The following is a 20,299-nucleotide window of genomic DNA, read 5'->3' as shown; positions in this document are numbered from 1 at the left end:
CAGAACCATCATTTATACGTCTACACCTAAGTACATGTCTAATATCATTATCACTCTCGATAGCATACGTGGATAGGGTGACAGGAAGGCTGTGAGAGTACAATAGGGTATTATTCTGGGGTTGCACATGGCATAAATTAATGGCAGATGTATACATGGAAACTTTGTAGGAAATATATATCACTGGATATATTTTGGAAATTTAAGAATGATGATGATTGAAGCTTATGAATTCTAATCAAATTGGAACAATAGAAAATAGTGACCGCAGTCCTTGCGCCTTCCATTGCTATCCCATGCGGTGCACCTAGTGGGTCTGGTTGGCTGTACCCGCATAATGACGGTCTTGTATAAATATGTGGACAGCAGCCCTGATCATGAAATCCATAATAGCCATTAAAGATAATTCCGTAAACAGGCAGACTACACAGAAATAAATCAAAACCAATAATATGTTATTAATTTTTAAAAAAAAGCAAGTGGCAACATGTAATTAAAATGGAGTCAGTCAGCAGGTCTCAGCAAGAGATTATCACTGTAGGACTAGGTTCCTTTTGCCAGGCAGTCCAGCTAATCTGTGTATCCCCACCCCCTCCTCTGATTGGCAGCAGTGTATACAACATGCCGCCAATCAGGGGTGTGGGCAGGGTTATACACTGCTTAACATTCAAGGCACAGCTACATCTACAGCAGAGAATTCTACCAAAACTGCAAAAATCAGTCCGGTAAGTGACACATCACTGGAATCAGGGTCTCTGCCCCTATATCATGCTGCTCTCGGAATACATAGAAAAATCTGCTTACAGAGTGCATTTAAATGAGTTGGTGACCACTAGTCATCACCTTATCAATGGCCCCAGGCTGCTGGATAAAGGAAGAAAATAAGGTATATCTGCCTCCCGCTCTCAGACCTCATTGGTTTACTGATATCAACAATTCCCCTGAGTGGCTGCAGCAGTCGTGCCTTTGTTTATGTTAGTACACCAGGGGTTAATGGCATGTCTAAATGGGCTAATATAAGACATTTTTTAATATTTCTTATCAGAAAAATCTGCATCTTTCTCCTCTTATCAGCCACTTATCCCCTTCCTCCCATGCATCCTCAACTCATCATCCTCTCTGAAAAAAAAATGGTCACATCCATCTTGGTCAAAAAAAGCATGGATTGTCATCTCCCGGAAGTATCAGGTTACAGCCCCTATTACACTGTATTGGGAGAGGAGAGGAGTGAAGTGCGCTCAGCACACCGAGAGACCATGCAGACACAGGCAGATCGTACTGCGGCTTCTAGCCAATTTAATCTACTTCTGTTCTGGATTCACAGCCACATAGCTGTGTACAATGTCTTCCATGCTGTTGCTGCTTCTATCTTTGCACTACGGATAAAGAAGAGCAGGACCCCATTACTCAGTGTGTACTGTGTGTAAGTTAGTCTCTACCCACCAACTCAGAGAGAAGTGAAAATTACACATCAAGTCTATAGAGGGGAAAATCTGTTAAAAAATGCTCAATTCTAGCCACGTAATGGCTGGAAATTATGTTACTCCTCATTTGCACACACAACAGCCTATTCTGAAAAGTTTCCTAAAATGACAAGTACTCTTGAAAAAAATATTTTCCTGGTCTGATCTAGATGTATGTTCTTATGAAGTTGAGCTTCAGTAATGTTACCGGTTTAACCTTTTATAGTGTAAATACACAATAGTATAATGAAATTGACTTTGAAATGTCTTAATAAAATCTAATAAACCTGATTTTAATAAAGAATAAAAGTACCTGAGTGGAAAACCTCACTGAAAATCACTCCAGAGCCATTTAATTGGTCTCGTATTCCCACCCTTAATAAACCTACGGCCTATGTTTGCACTTTGAAGTTTGATTTCCTGACGGTAACTAATCATCGGTTATATAAAAAGATAATCTCCGGCCATCATTTGCCTTCATCTCCCATGTCCACACCTTCCTATATACTTTCAAGATCAACTTAGCTGGTCAGCAGTTTAGGCTTTCAAAGGAATACTAAAAGGAGAAATGACTGAAAAAAAAAAAGGAATCCAGTCTGGCTGTCCTCATGTTATTGATACAGTCTTCTAGCAATGCGGCAGAGAACATAGAGGATCATTTTCTACCGATTTCGAACATTTTCAGAGTGAATGACTTTCAAATCTGAAGGTTGTGTAAAGTAGGTACAGAATCCCTGATTCCAGCACTGCGTCGCTTACTGGGTTTCTTGCTGTAGTTTTGATAAAATCACTGTTATATCTTCTAAAGCTCTGCAAATCCTTATGAGCAATATTCACACATTGTTGCCCCAATGCATTTTTTATTTTTTTTTTGCAGTAATCACGTTAAAAATTGTGGCAAAAAGTTGCAACATGTAAAATATGGCCTCGGTAATATAAACGGTGTGCATATGTAAATGTATATAAATACATATGTATATGTATTTAGCTAACACAGCTAGGATGTATATAAGGGCACTGTACATACAATATATATATACACTGTGTATATTGACAATATGATGTACAGTCTCAGCATATTTGCTCTGTAAACTGTATTGTTGCAGGCACCAGTGGTAACCATGTATTGCTTTCCTTTAGTTCTCTACAGGAGGAAGCTATCCTGTGACATACATTTCTACATCCCATCATTACCCTTATCAAAGAATTGCCCCCCAGGCTGGCATGGAATCCCAACAACCCCTGTACCCAAAACCCATCTATTCCTACAGGTAGGAATTTTGTTATTACAAATGTTACGTGTACAATATATGTGTAAATAAAAATATAATTAAAATACATATATACCGTATTTATATTTACACACATATACAGTGCCTACAAGTAGTATTCAACCCCCTGCAGATTTAGCAGGTTTACACATTCGGAATTAACTTGGCATTGTGACATTTGGACTGTAGATCAGCCTGGAAGTGTGAAATGCACTGCAGCAAAAAAGAATGTTATTTCTTTGTTTAATTTTTTTTTAAATTGTGAAAAGTTTATTCAGAGGGTCATTTATTATTCAACCCCTCAAACCACCAGAATTCTGTTTGGTTCCCCTAAAGTATTAAGAAGTATTTCAGACACAAAGAACAATGAGCTTCACATGTTTGGATTAATTATCTCTTTTTCCAGCCTTTTCTGACTATTTAAGACCCTCCCCAAACTTGTGAACAGCACTCATACATGGTCAACATGGGAAAGACAAAGGAGCATTCCAAGGCCATCAGAGACAAGATCGTGGAGGGTCACAAGGCTGGCAAGGGGTACAAAACCCTTTCCAAGGAGTTGGGCCTACCTGTCGACACTGTTGGGAGCATCATCCGGAAGTGGAAGGCTTATGGAACTACTGTTAGCCTTCCACGGCCTGGACAGCCTTTGAAAGTTTCCTCCCGTGCCGAGGCCAGGCTTGTCCGAAGAGTCAAGGCTAACCCAAGGACAACAAGGAAGGAGCTCCGGGAAGATCTCATGGCAGTGGGGACATTGGTTTCAGTCAATACCATAAGTAACGTACTCCACTGCAAAGGTCTCCGTTCCAGACGAGCCCGTAAGGTACCTTTACTTTCAAAGCGTCATGTCAAGGCTCGTCTACAGTTTGCTCATGATCACCTGGAGGACTCTGAGACATATTGGTTCAAGGTTCTCTGGTCTGATGAGACCAAGATCAAGATCTTTGGTGCCAACCACACACGTGACGTTTGGAGACTGGATGGCACTGCATACGACCCCAAGAATACCATCCCTACAGTCAAGCATGGTGGTGGCAGCATCATGCTGTGGGGCTGTTTCTCAGCCAAGGGGCCTGGCCATCTGGCCTGCATCCATGGGAAGATGGATAGCACGGCCTACCTGGAGATTTTGGCCAAGAACCTCCACTCCTCCATCAAGGATCTTAAGATCGGTCGTCATTTCATCTTTCAACAAGACAACGACCCAAAGCACACAGCCAAGAAAACCAAGGCCTGGTTCAAGAGGCAAAAAATCAAGGTGTTGGAGTGGCCTAGTCAGTCTCCTGACCTTAACCCAATTGAAAACTTGTGGAAGGAGCTCAAGATTAAAGTCCACATGAGACACCCAAAGAACCTAGATAACTTGGAGAAGATCTGCATGGAGGAGTGGGCCAAGATAACTCCAGAGACCTGTGCCGGCCTGATCAGGTCTTATAAAAGACGATTATTAGCTGTAATTGCAAACAAGGGTTATTCCACAAAATATTAAACCTAGGGGTTGAATAATAATTGACCCACACTTGTATGTTTAAAATTTATTAAAATTTAACTGAGCAACATAACTTTTTGGTTTGTAAGATTTATGCATCTGTTAATAAATCCTGCTCTTGTGTGAAGTTTGAAGACTCTAACTTATTTGCATCTTATCAAACCTGCTAAATCTGCAGGGGGTTGAATACTACTTGTAGGCACTGTATATATATATATACCCACACAAGTTTGCAAATAGTTGTTGTATTGGTATAATGCATGTACAATCAACAATTAAGTAACTTTGCTTTGCTATAAATTAGTGATTAAACCCTTCTGACATTTGGGTATACATCTGTTATGCAGACTTATGTGTCTCCATGGTTACAGAACACAAACACTGTGTCTGACTCTGGACTGCTGCAGCAATCATCTGCCCTCTCTACCAAGCTCCAGAGAGTAGGACGGAGCAGATAGAAGGGAATAACACATGGCCGCAGGCTATACACAGGAAAACAGAAGTTTGCTTAGAAACGACATTTTTTTTCATTAAGACTCTTCCCAATGAATGATTAATTGTTTTATTTTCGCATTTTCCACTGTGTATTAAAAATAAACTGGGACTCTGGGTGAGCAAGATTTTAGGATGTGAAAAACTTAACTCATGTTGATGTAAAAACTGAATGTTATGTGCAACTGCTAACACTTTGTTCAACACCAAATTTTAAAGTAAAGCACCTTTGAGTACACAAATGAAAAATCCAGATTTTATTTTTGATATAGAAATTTAGTGAAGGACACAAATATGTAATGTGTGCACCGTGGTAAGATATATGGTAGTTCTTGACCTCCCTTATTATACCAGTTACTTTAAAAGGACCTGTCCACAGGCCAAATGTGTCTAGTTTTTGTTTTTAAGCTTTTCCCACTGCTCTCATGAATATCAAGTACTTTGTTTTTTAAATAGATATGGGAAAACAAAAAGCAAAAAACACAAATATCCTGAACTAAAAAATAAAAATGTATACTGCAAATAATGCATAAAGGTAATAATAATAAGGGTATTTAGTAAACATAATTTTTATCAAAATAATGTACAAGCCATCCCGCCACGTCACGGCAACCCTTGTGGGACAGTCCCTACTCTAGTATTTAAAACCTTTTCACTTGCCAAGTGGCGTGAATGTGAACAAGGGTCGAGCGGCTGAACCACTAGTTAAATAGATATGGGCCTTTATACTGTGCTGATATTTATGGTCTTTACCAACGGGGTGTGGCTCATAGGGTATCTATGAACAGCAGCCTAAAAACACGCCCCAGAGAATCCTGTGAACCTCACACCTTTGGAAAAGACCATAAAGATTAGCATTAAATAAAACGGTCCATATTTTTAGTACTGAATGGAAGAATAAAAAATACAAAAACACATATACTAAGGGGCGCAATGACTGGTACTTTTGATCTGGTGATGCTCACTAGTGAATAACCACTTCTTTAACGCTAAAGTGCCCCATGTAAAAGACCACACATACCTCCCAGACAGTGATGTCGGCGCTTTATCTCCCGTGGGTCACACTTTGCATTGTTACGTCAGGTGAGCGCTGCAGTCTATTAGCATCCATTGAAAGACTGCAGCCTTCAAAGTTCCATCAGACAGAACAGTTTTGTCTGATGAAAGATTGAAGGCTGCAGCCGATCAGCGGATGTTAATCGACTGCAGCGCTCACCTGACAATCCAATGTCAAGTGGGACGTCCAGGGGACAAAGCACCGACATCTCTGGAACTGCGCTGGTCTGGGAGGTGAATATGTGTGCTTCATTTTATCTGGACCACTGTGACATTTAAGACAGGGTTGTCCAGTAATGAAGAAAACGACGCCCCTTTAGGGAGGACCTGTCTGCTATTCTGACATTTTCAGTAAGTAGTTGTGTTCTTAATAATAACTATTTTACCACTTCTTTTTTAAGTCTTCTATTTTTGTCACTCCTCTATTATTCCTTCTGGAAATGTATTAATAGTTAAAAGGGGTTGCCCGGCTTCAGGGTACAAGTCTACGGTCACTCTATGTGACTGCAGACTTGTGAATCCTCACATCGTGCACTGCTCGCTGTGAGGATTCTCCAATGCCGGGATCGGCGGCCGCGTGACTGCAAGTATGTGATGTGCAGACTAGATGGGTGTAGCTTCACTTAATGCAAGGTCAGACACAGTCTAGTCGGAATGTGGCTGGAAGTATGCAAATCACATACTTGCAGACACATGACCACCTGCTCCTAGCCCCGGAGAATCCTGACAGTCCACAGTGGACGAGATGTGAGGATTCGCACGACTGCAGTCACATAGAATGACTGCAGAATTGTAGCCTAAGTTCGGATGCAGATTTCTAAGAAAAAAAATGTTTGACCATTGCCTTTTGTGTGAGATACCAGTATTTGCCAAAACAGGCAAGTGAGGAGAAATGACAGCTCTTTAAGAGAAGTGTTCTGCTCAATATTCAATGATGCTGACAAATTGATCTGTATTTTTTCCAAAGCATCCTGATATTTATGGCTCTTAAGAACAGTAAAACTGGCAGCCTTCCTGTAAGCGAGATATACAACTTTATGACTGAGCACTTTCCTTATTTTAAGGTAAGAACATCATATCTAGTAAATCCTGTCCAAATCTTGTAAGAGTAAAGTTCGGTTTGGAGAACAAGTCCCATACATAACCCTCGGCCGTCCGGACCAGCCTGAACACCAATATGACACATATACAAACAATTAGGAAACCGTGCCTGTGTACAGAAGACTTTTATGTCAACCATCAAACAGACCTGACACCTTCTAGAGCAGCCTCTTCATATTTCTGATTATTAACCATTACCAGCCAGGAATGTGTAATAATTACATTTGTTGCCCCAGAGCAGAAAGGGAATTAATAAGAAGAAAAGCATTGACTGACACATCAGCCTTTCTGTACGCCGTGCCAGGAATCCAGTGTAGCTCTTTCACTAGCGCTTGTGGCAAAACACAAAGAAAGAGTCCGGCTGCTCTATAGTTGATGTAGTACTACAAGTATCAGCATACACAGGCTTACAAGGGACATTCAAAATTCTTTTAAGCCACTTCTTATTTATATATGTTTTGGTTTATATTTGGTCACTTTCCATGGACACTATATGGATAAATTTATTGGGAGACACATCTTGAAGAGGTTGTCCAATGCTTTAACATTGATGACCTATCATTAGGAATGGGACAAAATGAAAAACCTGAATTAATGATTAAAGAGGTTGTCTACTATCATTAGTATTGGTCATCAATGCCTGACCTGGGGGGGTGCGACATCCGGCACCCTCGCCGATCAGCTGTTCTCGGTGTTGGCGGCAGTCGGAACTGTTCAGCTCTGTCTACTATGTAGTGGCCGCGGCCGGATACTGCACATCCACCTCCTATTCAAATCAATAGGGTGTAGATGTGCAGCACCCAGAGTGGAGCCCACGCAGAGTATGTACAGAGCAGCGTCACCGATTGTTGAGGTGCATAACTCATAAGTCACCAAAAGTTTGTTGACGCCTTAACTGCAGAGTCCAAATCTCCTCTGACATTAACGTCATCACAAAAATTGTGCACGGGGAGCTTCATGGCATGGATTTCTATGGCTGAGCAGGTGCATATAAGCCTTACAGTGGCTTTCGAAAATATTCACCCCCAGTGGCTTTTCACCTATTTTGTTACATTACAACTTAATAATCCACTTTGTATGTGAAGCATCAGCAATAAATAGTCTAAGTTGGTGAAGTGAAGTGAGAAAAATATAGGCATAAATTAAAGTTATGGGATCAAATAACTAAAAATTGTCATGTGCATATGTATTCACCCCTTTTGCGATGAAGCCTCTAAAAATTTCTGGTGCAAGCAATTCTCTTCATAACTTATATGCTTTGTGAAAGGAAGTCCACCTGTGTGCAATCTAAGTGTCACATGTCTGTCAGTATACACACCTTTTTTTGAAAGGCCACAGAGGCTGCAACACCAAGGCACCACTAACCAAACAATACTATGAAGACCAAAGAGATCTCCAAACAAGTCAGGGGCAAAATTGTTGAGAAGTACAAGTCAGGGTTGGGTTATAAAAAAAATCCCAATCTCTGATGATTCATCACCAGAGCACGATCAAATCCATTACCATCAAATGGAAAGAACATGGTAATACAACAAACCTGCCCAAAGAGGGACAATCACCAAAACTCTCATCCCAGGCTAGGTGGCCATTAATAAGAGAGGCAGCACATAGACCAAAGGTAACCATGAAGGAGCTGCAGAGTTCCCAAGCAAAGACTTAAGTTTCTGTCCATACAACCACAATAAGCCATACACTCCATATAGGTGGCCTTTATGGAAGTGTGGGCAGAAAAAAGCCTTCACGTACACGCAAAAATTGGAAGGCTCATTTTCAGTTTGCCAAAATACATGTGGGAGATTCCACAAGAGGAAGGTGCTGTGGTCAGATGAAACCAAAATTGAACTTTTTGGCCACCAAGGTAAACGCTATGTCTGGCGCCAAACCAATACAGCTCATCACCCCAAGAACACCATCCCCACAGTGAAACATAGTGGTAGCAGCATCATGCTGTGGGGATGTTTTTCAGCAGCAGGGACAGGGAAAATGGTCCGAGTCAAGGGGAGGATGAATGGAGCAAAATACAAGAATATTCTGGAGCAAAACCTGTTTCAGTCTGTTAGTTTGAGACTGGGATGGAGGTTCACTTTCCAACAAGACAATGACCCAAAGCATACTACTAAATCAACACTTGAGCGGTTTAAGGTGAAATGTGTAAATATTTTAGAGTGACCTAGTCAAAGCCCAGACCTTAATCCAATTGAGAATCTGTGGTCAGACTTGAGGATTGCTTTTCACCAGAGTAATCCATCTAACTTGAAGGAGCAGGTGCTGTTTTGTCTTGAGGAATGGGAAAAATCAGAACATGTTTCCAGAGTCCAAAGCCCAATAGTGCTGTGTTTTACACTACACTGTTTGATGCTTTGCATTGAACTTGGTGATGTACAGTGACTTGCCTAAGTATTCACCCCTCACCCACCCGGCATTTTTCGTGTTTTGCTACCTCACAACCTGGAATTTCACTGGGTTTTTTTGGACGGTTTGCATCAGTTCATGTAAAGTACATGCTTATAACTGTGAACATTTTTCTTTTTATTCTGAAGCAAACAACAAATAAGACAAAATAACTGAAAACTTCAGTGTGCTTAATTATTCACCCCTTAAAGTCAGTACTTTGTAGATCCTCCTTTTGAGGCAGTTACAGCTGCAAGTTGCTTTGGATAAGTCTCTATGAGCTTTCCACATCTTGCCACTGGGATTTTGCCCTTTCCTCAAGACAAAACAGCACCTGCAGGCCTTGGACAATCCTGGAAAAACATCCCACGAACAGAACATGGCCTGTTATTTTCCAAGATATTTTGGACAATTCTATGCAAGTTTTTAGCCACATAACTAAAAAAAAGCAAAGTCTCAAATAACCCCTTTAAGATGCCAGGCTAATGAATGCCAGAAAATGTAGATGGGTCAAACTGTAATACTGGAGCAAAGGATTCATCAGTGATTCACTAAACAGATTTGATATTCAGGTCAGGAATATAGAAAAGTCTAGTGACAACTAGAGATGATCGAATCTTTGGAAATTTGAATTCACTCTTTGGCAAATTTTTCTACAAAATTCAATTTGTGGTAAATGGCACGTAGTTCAATTGTTCTGAAAAGATATGTCCAACACTCCGTGGTCTCCTAGGAGTGTGTGCAACTTATTTTAATGGCTACTTTAATGTATTTAATGACAACCTTGGTAATTTGAAAGCAATGGGAGGTGGAAAAGAAAGAGAGAAAGAAAGAAAGAAAGAAAGAAAGAAAGAAAGAAAGAAAGAAAGAAAGAAAGAAAGAAAGAAAGAGAAAGAAAAAAACAAAGAAGAAAAGAAAGAAAAAAAGAAAGAAAGAAGTGCTAGTTGAAGGGCATGGGGAAATCCGCACAGTCTGTAACTTATAAAATCTTCTGCAAGGTGTAAAATGGTGAAGGCCAAATTTTGGTGATTCGCAGGAATTGAGTTGCTCATTACTTACATTTGCTGGTGTCTGCAGATTTCAGGAAATTCTGCACAGATTCTTTTTGCACCAAATTGATTTGATCATGTATAGTGGCAAGTTAGGGTGGAAAAAACACAGGAAATGCCATTTTTAATAACTAATCAGAAGAATTGCCTGCTTTTTCGCTTTAGATACATCCCTAAACGATAGCGAAAACGTTGCACAGTTGTCATTGATATCCATGTAATGTAACACACAGGAGTCCTACAGAATGAGACATAGGCTGTCTTTTAGCCACCTGCTGCTCTGGATATTGTGTCAGGATCCTGAAAGATGGAGCCCCTTTTACTTAACATCCCCTAGTAGATACCTTGAATATGTGTTTCCTAAGCCACACATGGCAGGATGGGGATTGTAGTGTTCTACGGTCCGTGATAACCATGAATCAAAAGCATGATGTACAGAAATCAATGTTAAAATCTGAGCAGTGCACAATTGCACAATTCCTGTCCTTCTGTACAAAGCATCACACTATGGAAGGGGTGGTCGTTACATTTTTATGGCTGCAATTAATCGCTGGAAATCCAAGCCCGTCCCAGTATTTACAATCCATTAATGGGAATGAAAATTCCATGCAATTATCCGGGGTGGAAACCTCTTGATAGAAGGCTGATTATGTCTGTTATTATGAGCAGACACAGACACAACTATAAAAGTGATGCATGGCATATGACATTTGTCTGATTGACACAACTCAATTTATGGGCTGGGTGAGTAGAAAGTGGATCCTGTCTGGCTCTATTTATATTATCTGGGGTATTATACTTTTATTCCGAAGAGTCTTGCTTGATTAAATTGTGTTCTTTCAAGAAATTAGCAGTTAAGCTGTTTTCCATGCTTTAGTCATGGGTAATTTACAATCCTTTAAGATAGTGACGTGAATATTTTTAATTCAGTCCCAAAATCTACATTTTTGGGGCTTTTTTTTTTAAACATGTTTTAAAAAGTTTTCCAAGTTAAGCAAAATCTAGATCACAAACTATGTTTTTTTTATGATCTTCAAAAACTTTTTAGATACTGAACAACCGTGACAGCTGTATTTCACGACACAGCCTGATCCATAACCATTAGTCTAGTGCTACACGGCGAACTTAACCGCAAAAACCGGTGCTGCTGCTATATTGTGGCACTATAAAAGTAAGTAGTGTCGCATTGTGACGCCTATACTACTGTGACCACGACAAGCAAGTCATAAAAAAGCCAAGCAAGTCTTATTTTTTGGCAACTTTCTTGTCACAGCCATATAGGTGTCACAGTGTGACCCCATTCACTTCTATAGCATCTTCAATGACTGCGCGAAGTTGCTTGATATTGGCAAGAACTTGAATGTGCTGTCATATACGCAATATCCAGAGCATCCAAAACATGCTCAATGGGTGACATGTCCAGTGAGTTTGCTGGCCAATTAACAACTTCGCACAGCCATTGAAGAGGAGTGGACCAACATTGTACAGGCCACATTCAACGACCTGATCAACTCTACGTGAAGGAGTTGTGTTGCACTGCATGAGGCAAATAATGGTCATACCAGATACTGACTGGTTTTCTGACCTCAACCGGCCCTCTCAATACCGTAAAAATTCACATTTTATGGTGACCTTTTATTGTGGCCCCCCTAAGGTGGACGGATTATCTCGGCAAAGGAGAAGATCTCACTAACACAGATTTAGGCAAATTTGTGAAAAAGGACTCTAGTCTAGTGTGCATAGAAAAAGTCTTAGATCTTTGAGTTCAGCTCATGAAAAATGGGAGCAAAAACGATTATATTTTTGTTCAGTACATATAATAGTACAAACTTATTTTATTTTACTGTATACGATGTTTTGATTTTAGGCATAGAGAGTCGAGATATCATTATTCACACTTCTTAAATATTATTATGTTCTTAGACTGCTCCAGATGGATGGAAGAATTCAGTGCGCCACAACCTGTCTCTGAACAAGTGTTTTGAGAAAGTGGAGAATAAATCTGGAAGTTCATCCAGAAAAGGATGTCTGTGGGCTCTGAACCCAGCCAAGATTGATAAGATGCAAGAAGAGCTACAGAAATGGAAACGGAAAGATCCTGTAACAGTGAGGAAAAGTATGGCGAAGCCAGGTACGGGACTGTGGGTAACTGGGGGAAAACACATCTGCTTTTCGAGGTCTCTCCTAGACATTCTGAGACACTAGACATGTTTGAGATGCACCCGGCGTTTTGGGAAAATCTAGGTGGCATCTACTAGTTCTCATTCTTCTCCTACACAGAGTAGTACTACTGTACTAGGATTGCCGTATAGTTAGAAAGGTTTGGCTTTTTTGAAGTCTGAGAAAAAGGAATTATTTTAATGTCATAGGTCTCTAAATACACCCTATCACTTGCTACCACATGTATCATAAACATCAGTGTTTGCATTTCGGATGGGTACTTTTCAGTGGGCGCTTAGTGTCTTCCTATCTATGGTAAATTGCATTAGTTCACTATTATGTTAATGTTCAGCAACAGGTGTCAGCGTGTTATGCCTATATCTACAATCTACATAACTTACTCATAAAATGCCCGTGGGCTCGATCCTGCTGAATACTTATAGATATCTTGAGTTTTGGAGGGTAAAGTGTAATAAAAAGATAAAAGTAGACTAATAATCAGATGGGAAAGATCAGTTTACAATTATTGCTAAGATTAATGGTTCTGTGGCTAAGACACAGAGGACTGTGATTACATAAACTGCGGCTCTCAATATGATTTTATTCCCATTCACCTTCTCGCGGTGGAGAAAAGATCAGCATGCCGGTCATGGTATCTAGCATAAAAAACTGATACGACCATAAAGAGAACTGCCACCTTATTAGTACGGAAAACTCTGTATCAAAAAGGGTCAAGGTTTTATACACAGTGACCATTATAGCCTATGGGCATCTTCACCTGTCCATTTCTTTTTTCTTTTTCTTTTTTTCGTCTCCAAACTATGAACTAAGACATGTCCTTGATGGTTTCAATTAGCCGATCAAAATTTAGAATTTTTTTTTGGACATTAGAAAAACAGATGTTGGTAAAAATGGATATACAACTCAGACCAAAAGTGTATGAAAATCAGATCTGGTGCATTTATTAAAAATATTTAATTTGTTCTTGTACACAAAAAAATGGTCATAATCCCATCCTCAATACCACCTCCCCTCTCTCTCTCTCACACCTTTTTGCTCTAGTTTTATTCTTTATCTATTTTCCTCTCCTCTCTTCCTCTCTTTTGATCAAGACACTTGACTGTTCTTTTTGGGCTCCCAGTACTCGAAGTTCAACCTACATAACAAAATCCTGGGGTAGTCACAGTGGGGGCCTTCTAATTTGTTATTTCTCACTCCTGTTGCACATGACTTTTATCTTGATTTGTTGCACATTCAACGATACGCTTTGTGGGAAACCAACAGACGTCTGAATGAGGCCTAAGGAGTTTGCTGCCTCTGAATAAAAAGAGTGTCCTTCTCAATGACAGCAGCCAAATAAACACTATTGAATTGAAACTCCAAGTACCGTATATTATTGACTTTTATAACTTTTCATTTGTATGTCATTTAAATCCTTATAATACCAGCACGTTCTGCTTTCTAAGATTCTTACCAGTCTATAATCTACAGAAGTCATTATTTTAATTCCATACTCCTTAACTAAAGTCGCACCATTGTAACTAGTCTGTGCAGATTACAGATCATCTAAGGGTCAGACCTAATACATAATGGAAAACTCTTCATTCACAGAATTCTACATGCTGTCATTTTATGTTTCTCTTCTATTTCCTTTTCAGAGGATCTTGATAAGCTGATAGGCGAGAGAACAGAGAAACTGAGATCCTCGCTCTTGGCTTGTAACCCCTCCAGTATCATGAATACATCACCCGTGATGCACCTGTCCATCCAGAGTGAACAGAACATTTCCCCTGCCATGTCTGCAGCGCTACAACCAATGCATGATGTTTCTGAATCTTTGCACGCCAAGAAGCCACCACCAAGTTATACATCACTCCCTCATGGATATCCGCAGATTTCCCAAGCGATGATACAACAACCGCATCCAATACAACATAACCATTTTTCTTCACCAGAGAACCAAAGTGAACTGACTACCCAACCCATTAACCCCCAGGACTCTCCGATACCTGCCCTCACCCCTCCTCTTCACAACATGAAGATGTTAACAGAACACTCCCCAACCAGGACCCTGCAGGACCAACTGATAGAGGGAGAGATGAGCAATGACATTGATGCTCTTAATCCCTCTCTTACAGACTTTGAACTTCAAGGTATGCTGTAAATGACTGTTTTTATCTGATAAAACTTTATGTAAACTTACAGCTAGCAGGGAGGCAATATAAACTGATGGTCCCTCAACAAAATATCCTCCTACTGGCCTCCCAGTGATTGGCCATAATTAGGAAAATCCTGGCAATAAGTGTACAATTTCCCTCCAGTGTCAGCGCACTGGGAATTAGCTATCATATAGTGCCCATTCAATTAAACCCTTCAAATTCAATTAACCCCCCTCCCCCCATCATATATCATGTCTTCTCCTTTGATATGGGCTCCAGCGCTGAGCCCACATCTTTTCCGGCACATGACAGCTGATTTGATCAGTTGTCACGTGCCCCTAACAGTTCAATCACCCCCCCTTCTGCCTCAGTCAAAGTAAAACAATAAAAATATATAAATAATACACATATCATGTATCACCACTTTCAGAAACGCCCTATCAAAATGTAAGAAGAATTAGTCCGATCGGTAAACTGCGTAACGAAGAATAAATTAAAAACACCAGAATTACGTTTGTTTGATGGTCGCAGCACTACAATAAAATGCAGTAACGGGCAAACAAAATATCATATCGACCCAAAATTATATCTATAAAAATGTCAGCTCGGTGCGCAAAAAATAAACTCTCACTCAGCCGATGATCATCAAAAATATAGACCCTACATGTCTCGGAAAATGGCGCCTTTTTTTTTTTTTTTTAAAACTTTCAAATGTTTTTTTCACCAAAAAAGAACCCATATATGTTTGATATATGTGAACTCGTAATGATCTGGGGAATCATAATGGCAGGTCAGTTTTAGCATTTAGTGAATATGGAAAAAAAAATCAATTACGGAATTGCACTTTTTTTTGCAATTTTACCATACTGGGAATTTTTTCCCCCATTTTCCAGTACATTCTATGGTAAAATCAATGGTGTTGTTCAAAAGTACAACTTGTCTCAAAAAAAAAAGCAATCCCTCACACCGCCGTATTGATGGAAAAATAAAAAAGTTATGGCTCTGCAAAGAAGGGGTTCATAGGTAGCCTGTGTCATGTACAACATGAAAGGTCCTCCAGAACTAGAGACACTATGTAATCACTCTTCACGCTAACCAAGAGATGAGGATCCTAGTCAGAGAATCCCCTCTATTAACCTATAATTCCCTCATAAGGCACATATGCACAGAGTTTTCTGAACTGGAAAACCCTCTAAATGAAAGAATCATTCATATTAATCATCAGTTTCCATAGAATTCCTACATACCGCAGATGCAGAAGAAGTTAAACAGTAGGACAATATGAACATAGGTGAGGGTACACCAGCTGGAGTGTGGGGAACTTTTCCTTGGTTGTCAAGCTTGCCTTACTCTGGGGATTTGGCATTTTGGAAGTTTATGCACTTTTCTAATTGCAGTTTGGGCAAGGTGTAATACAGTGTTTCTCAACTCCAGTCCTCAAGACCCACCAACAGGTCATGTTTTCAGGATTTCCTTAGTATTGCACAGGTGATGGAATTAATGCTTGAGCAGGTGTTGAAATCACCTGTGCAATGCTAAGGATATATCCTGAAAACTTGACCTGTTGGTGGGTCTTGAGGACTGGAGTTGAGAAACACTGGTGTAATTTGTCTCCTGCAGCCCCTGTGAAAATACATGAATGATCGACCATGCTGATCGTCCATGTATATTGGAGAGTCAGGAGAGATAGCCCACAGCCAAATGAGCTCTTGTCCATCAACTATCCTAGGTGTAAGGTGGCCTTTAGACTGTACCTATTAAACTAGGGTATACTATTGTATCCACTGGGTTACTATGCCAAGACAGGAGGTCAAAATAAACCTCTAAATGGGGAGTTTCCAAGTTAAGCACCCCCCAATATGGTGTCCAATTTGCATAAAAGGCCATATAGAAAGGTGTTATTTCTTACCCTCTTAAGGATGCTGCTTGGTTGACAAGGCTAACTGAAAACTAATTACTGAAGATTTGTTTGGTGCTTTGGCCGACATTTCACAGACATTCTAAGTGGGTATAGTTTTTACCAGTAGATCGGTCTTTTGGGTATATATTACATGTGCCATTATTTACAGAAGTCAGCTCTGGTGATTACTACCCATCTTACATAAAATCTAATTTTCTTGAATATTAAAATAAAATTGTATTTTCTTGAATTTTAAAATCCATCTTGTTTTCTACATTCATAATACTTTCAATTTTAATTGACAGGACACCTATGGGAGGAACTTAAAGATGACAGTCTGGCATTGGATCCCATAAATCTCATGTCTTCCACTCCAACTCCACCGCCACCCCATTACTTCATGCACAATGGGAACTGCAACAGCAATGGAGTCAGCTCCCCTGGCAGTAACTCACCTATGGGATTGGGTGACATCCATCTCACCACAGTTTATTCATACATGGAGATGGACACTGTGGTGCCGTCTTACATCAATAGCTCTGGATCTAAGCACGTCACAATTGCTTAAAGTAGCTGTCTCCATAGACAATACTGAATACTGGAGAATTTACCATAAATATTTATATATTGCATTCACACGAAAGATCAATGATAAAAGCTATATTCTTCTATTATTGAGAAGATGGACACTATGCATTTAGGGTAATGATGGCCTACATAAAGCATAGACTATGACATATGTCAAATTGCACAAATAAACACACAAGTATGAGATTAAAAAATAGGTCAAGAAATAAAGCGAAAAATAAAAAAAAAGTTCAAATGGATGATAGATACCAATATTCTGTTATTCCAAAGAACTTAAAGGGGTTTGTCCAATACTTTTATATTGATGGTCTATCTTTAAGATAGGTCATCAATATCAGATCTGTGGGGGTGCGACACCCGGCGCCCCCTCCAATCTACTGTTCCCGATGCCGGCTGGAAGTGATCAGCTATATAGTGGCTTCACCATGGTGCTTCAGATCCATCCCTAGGCATAAATGCAGTACCCAGCCACGGGCATTATGCATGATAGAGCTGTTCTGTTCCAGTCCACAACTGATCACATCCGGGCAGCACTGGGAACAGATGTTCTGTGGGGTTTTTGGGTGTTGCACTCCTACCGATGTGATATTGATGACTTAAGATAGGCTATCAATATAAAATTACTGGAAAACCCTTTTAATTTAACTGATGTATATATGTTAAATCTTACATTTTAAGTATTTAATGTGCTATAATTTTATCAGGATACAATTTCATCATGACACAAATTTACCATAACAGAAAAATGTTATCTGATAAAGGCATCTATGATTGCAGAAATGCATAGCTGACAATGATATATTGGGTGCATCATTTAGGTTACCTTTACGCCTTCTTTTATGCATCATGAACACGACAGAGCCAGTAAGGGGGTACATAGAGTACTTTCGACTCTTGCCATTAAGGCCACTAGCACATTTTTTTTTTATTAAGGTTGTGTACAACTCTATAGGTGCTAATGTAAAGCTTGTACAACTATGGTAATGCATAGGAGTCCTTAGATATAAAAACTTGACATAAATTTCCGGAAATGGAATTTTGCTATTTAATGTATATCAGAATGATCCGTACATAACATCATAGTAAGGCGGAAATCACACATGCAAGAAACTTGGACGAGTCTCACATGTTAACACCCGGCACTGCCGCCGGCACTCGGGAGCGGAGCGTGCGGCCGCATAGCAATACACTCAGCTGAACGCTTCGCTCCTGAGTGCCAGCAGCAGTGCCAGGTATTAACATGCGAGACTCGTCCGAGTTTCTTGCATGTGTGATCCTAGCCTAAGACATGGGACTTGAGTTACTAAGGGCACAGTGTCTAGAGCACATATTTTTCCTTAAAGCTTCCCATACAAAATTGCTCTACCATTTATAACTTCTCCAAGTTTCTTACTAAGTTATCCTATGTTTGACCTGTCTGTTTTATGGCTGCAACATCTAGATCCCCTGTGGTTCTATACTGCTCTATGGTAGTCTACGTAGAGTTATACGTGTCAACTTTTAGGTGGGGTAGCTCTATCTCCAGGAAGGCAGTGACTGTGTTGAGCACCAACCACCATTTTTCTATACACACACCTCCCTTTTCAGGCCATACTGCTGCACACTTCTCACTCGTGCTTCAAAAATGCATTATTATAGAACATCCCATTTGTACACACGGGGAACCATATGGGTGTCTTGCAATTATTCCAGGAGTCCAGAATGTCTGATAGAATTTAAGTATGATTATAGTTCAGTGGCCCCAGACTGGATCTAGCTGTAACCACTGTAGTAAAAACCAAGTTTGTGATACCTTTTGGTGCGTTTACATGGCACCGCCTTATTGAAATACTCTCCATGAATCCAGTATCTGATAAATCATGGCATGATTTTGTTCATTCATCGGCTAAAGGGGTACTGCATAGGCCCATAATCTTTTCTAAATGCCATTTTGCAAATTACGTCCCACTAGAAGTAGAGAAGAATCCAAGCCAAATTGAGGAACGTGGTCATCTGATCTTCAAAACAACCAAACAAGAAATGTCTTTGCTCTTCCATGAACTAATTTCTAGTATTGAACTGAACCAAATTAAATCATGTTACTTGTATCTAGACGCAAATAAAGTAGCACTCGGCAGTCTGGAGACCGAGAATGGATGTCTCTAATCGCCAGACAACAAGTCACTGGCAAAAAAAATTTCAATTGCTTTTAGTAGCTCAGCGTTAGGTTCTATTGCAACGTCCAACACAAGAATGTTTTTCAGAATGACAGATTAAGATGCTTTCTTACAAACAGGATATAGGGGACCTGCATGCGACTAACACCCCTAATATTTCCTCGAGATAACAATAACAAAAGCAAAAACTTTATGACAAAGACTCATTTCAGTCTAATGAAAAAGGCACAAAAACAGAGGATCAACGCCACACAAGAGACAGAAATGGAAATTTCAGAGTCCTAATGAAACAATTAACTCTCCAGGAACTCGGAAGCATTTCAGTTCTGTGTAGAAATCCATGTTTCTTCCAGCTTGTCTAGGAATATATGTGAATATATATGCAGTTCATTAAGCAGGTGGCGCTTCCCTTTCAGCTGTGCACTCCTTGCTTATTGGTGGAATTCCTTGTTGCACTTTTGTTTAATGAATATTACGTCATTATTTCACTCGGCGGAGTCCTTCCCGTGAACGCTAGCTGTCCTCGGGGAAGGACAATGTCTCATTGTTTGTATTGTTCAATTTGTTTATGTGCAGTATTAAAGAACACAGATAGATTTTACACAAATGGACAGAATGCTAGTAACAGGCCTGCGATTGATGGCAAATTGTCAAAATGTTGGCTTTGGTTCATCCACAATTTTACTTAAAATTTTACATGAACATATTTATGTGCGAATCTAGCCAACATTAATCTGCCCCAGTTCTGTCTCATTTACAGATTGCATTTGCATAGAATTTTATGTTTGTGAAATAAACTCATCTATCTGCAGAACATGTTAACGCCGTTATGGATTTTTTTTGTGTGTTTCGCATTATTTCAGTAATCAGTATGCTCATCAGACCAAAATACTTTGAAGAAAAAGCTTAGCTTATGATTAGTGAAATTTTTCACACAGTATGTAGAATTTGATCTGTTATCTATAAACCGTCGTTAATGTCTGTATTTCCTAACCTGGATTCTTTAGGACCATAGGGTTCTTCG

The 20,299-nt window shown here is 39.8% G+C and overlaps 1 protein-coding gene across 2 annotated transcripts in view; it reads left to right on the top strand.

The window, feature by feature from the left end:
• FOXN1 (forkhead box N1) overlaps positions 1 to 20,091 on the top strand; it is an 80,412-nt gene extending 60,321 nt beyond the window's left edge. For both annotated transcript variants that reach the window (XM_073565532.1, XM_073565533.1), the window contains exons 6-10: positions 2,604 to 2,734; positions 6,739 to 6,835; positions 12,236 to 12,443; positions 14,131 to 14,625; positions 16,837 to 20,091. In XM_073565532.1, the coding sequence (XP_073421633.1) occupies positions 2,604 to 2,734; positions 6,739 to 6,835; positions 12,236 to 12,443; positions 14,131 to 14,625; positions 16,837 to 17,099 (1,194 nt within the window). In that variant the 3' untranslated portion in view covers positions 17,100 to 20,091. The remainder of the gene's footprint in view (positions 1 to 2,603; positions 2,735 to 6,738; positions 6,836 to 12,235; positions 12,444 to 14,130; positions 14,626 to 16,836) is intronic.
• The last annotated feature ends 208 nt before the right edge of the window (positions 20,092 to 20,299 follow it).

This window comes from Dendrobates tinctorius, unplaced genomic scaffold, assembly GCF_039654945.1.
Source record: "Dendrobates tinctorius isolate UK_male_01 unplaced genomic scaffold, ASM3965494v1 ptg000016l, whole genome shotgun sequence".
In the NCBI taxonomy this organism is placed as follows: Eukaryota; Metazoa; Chordata; class Amphibia; order Anura; family Dendrobatidae; genus Dendrobates; species Dendrobates tinctorius.
This window is presented reverse-complemented; position numbering and strand designations above follow the sequence as displayed.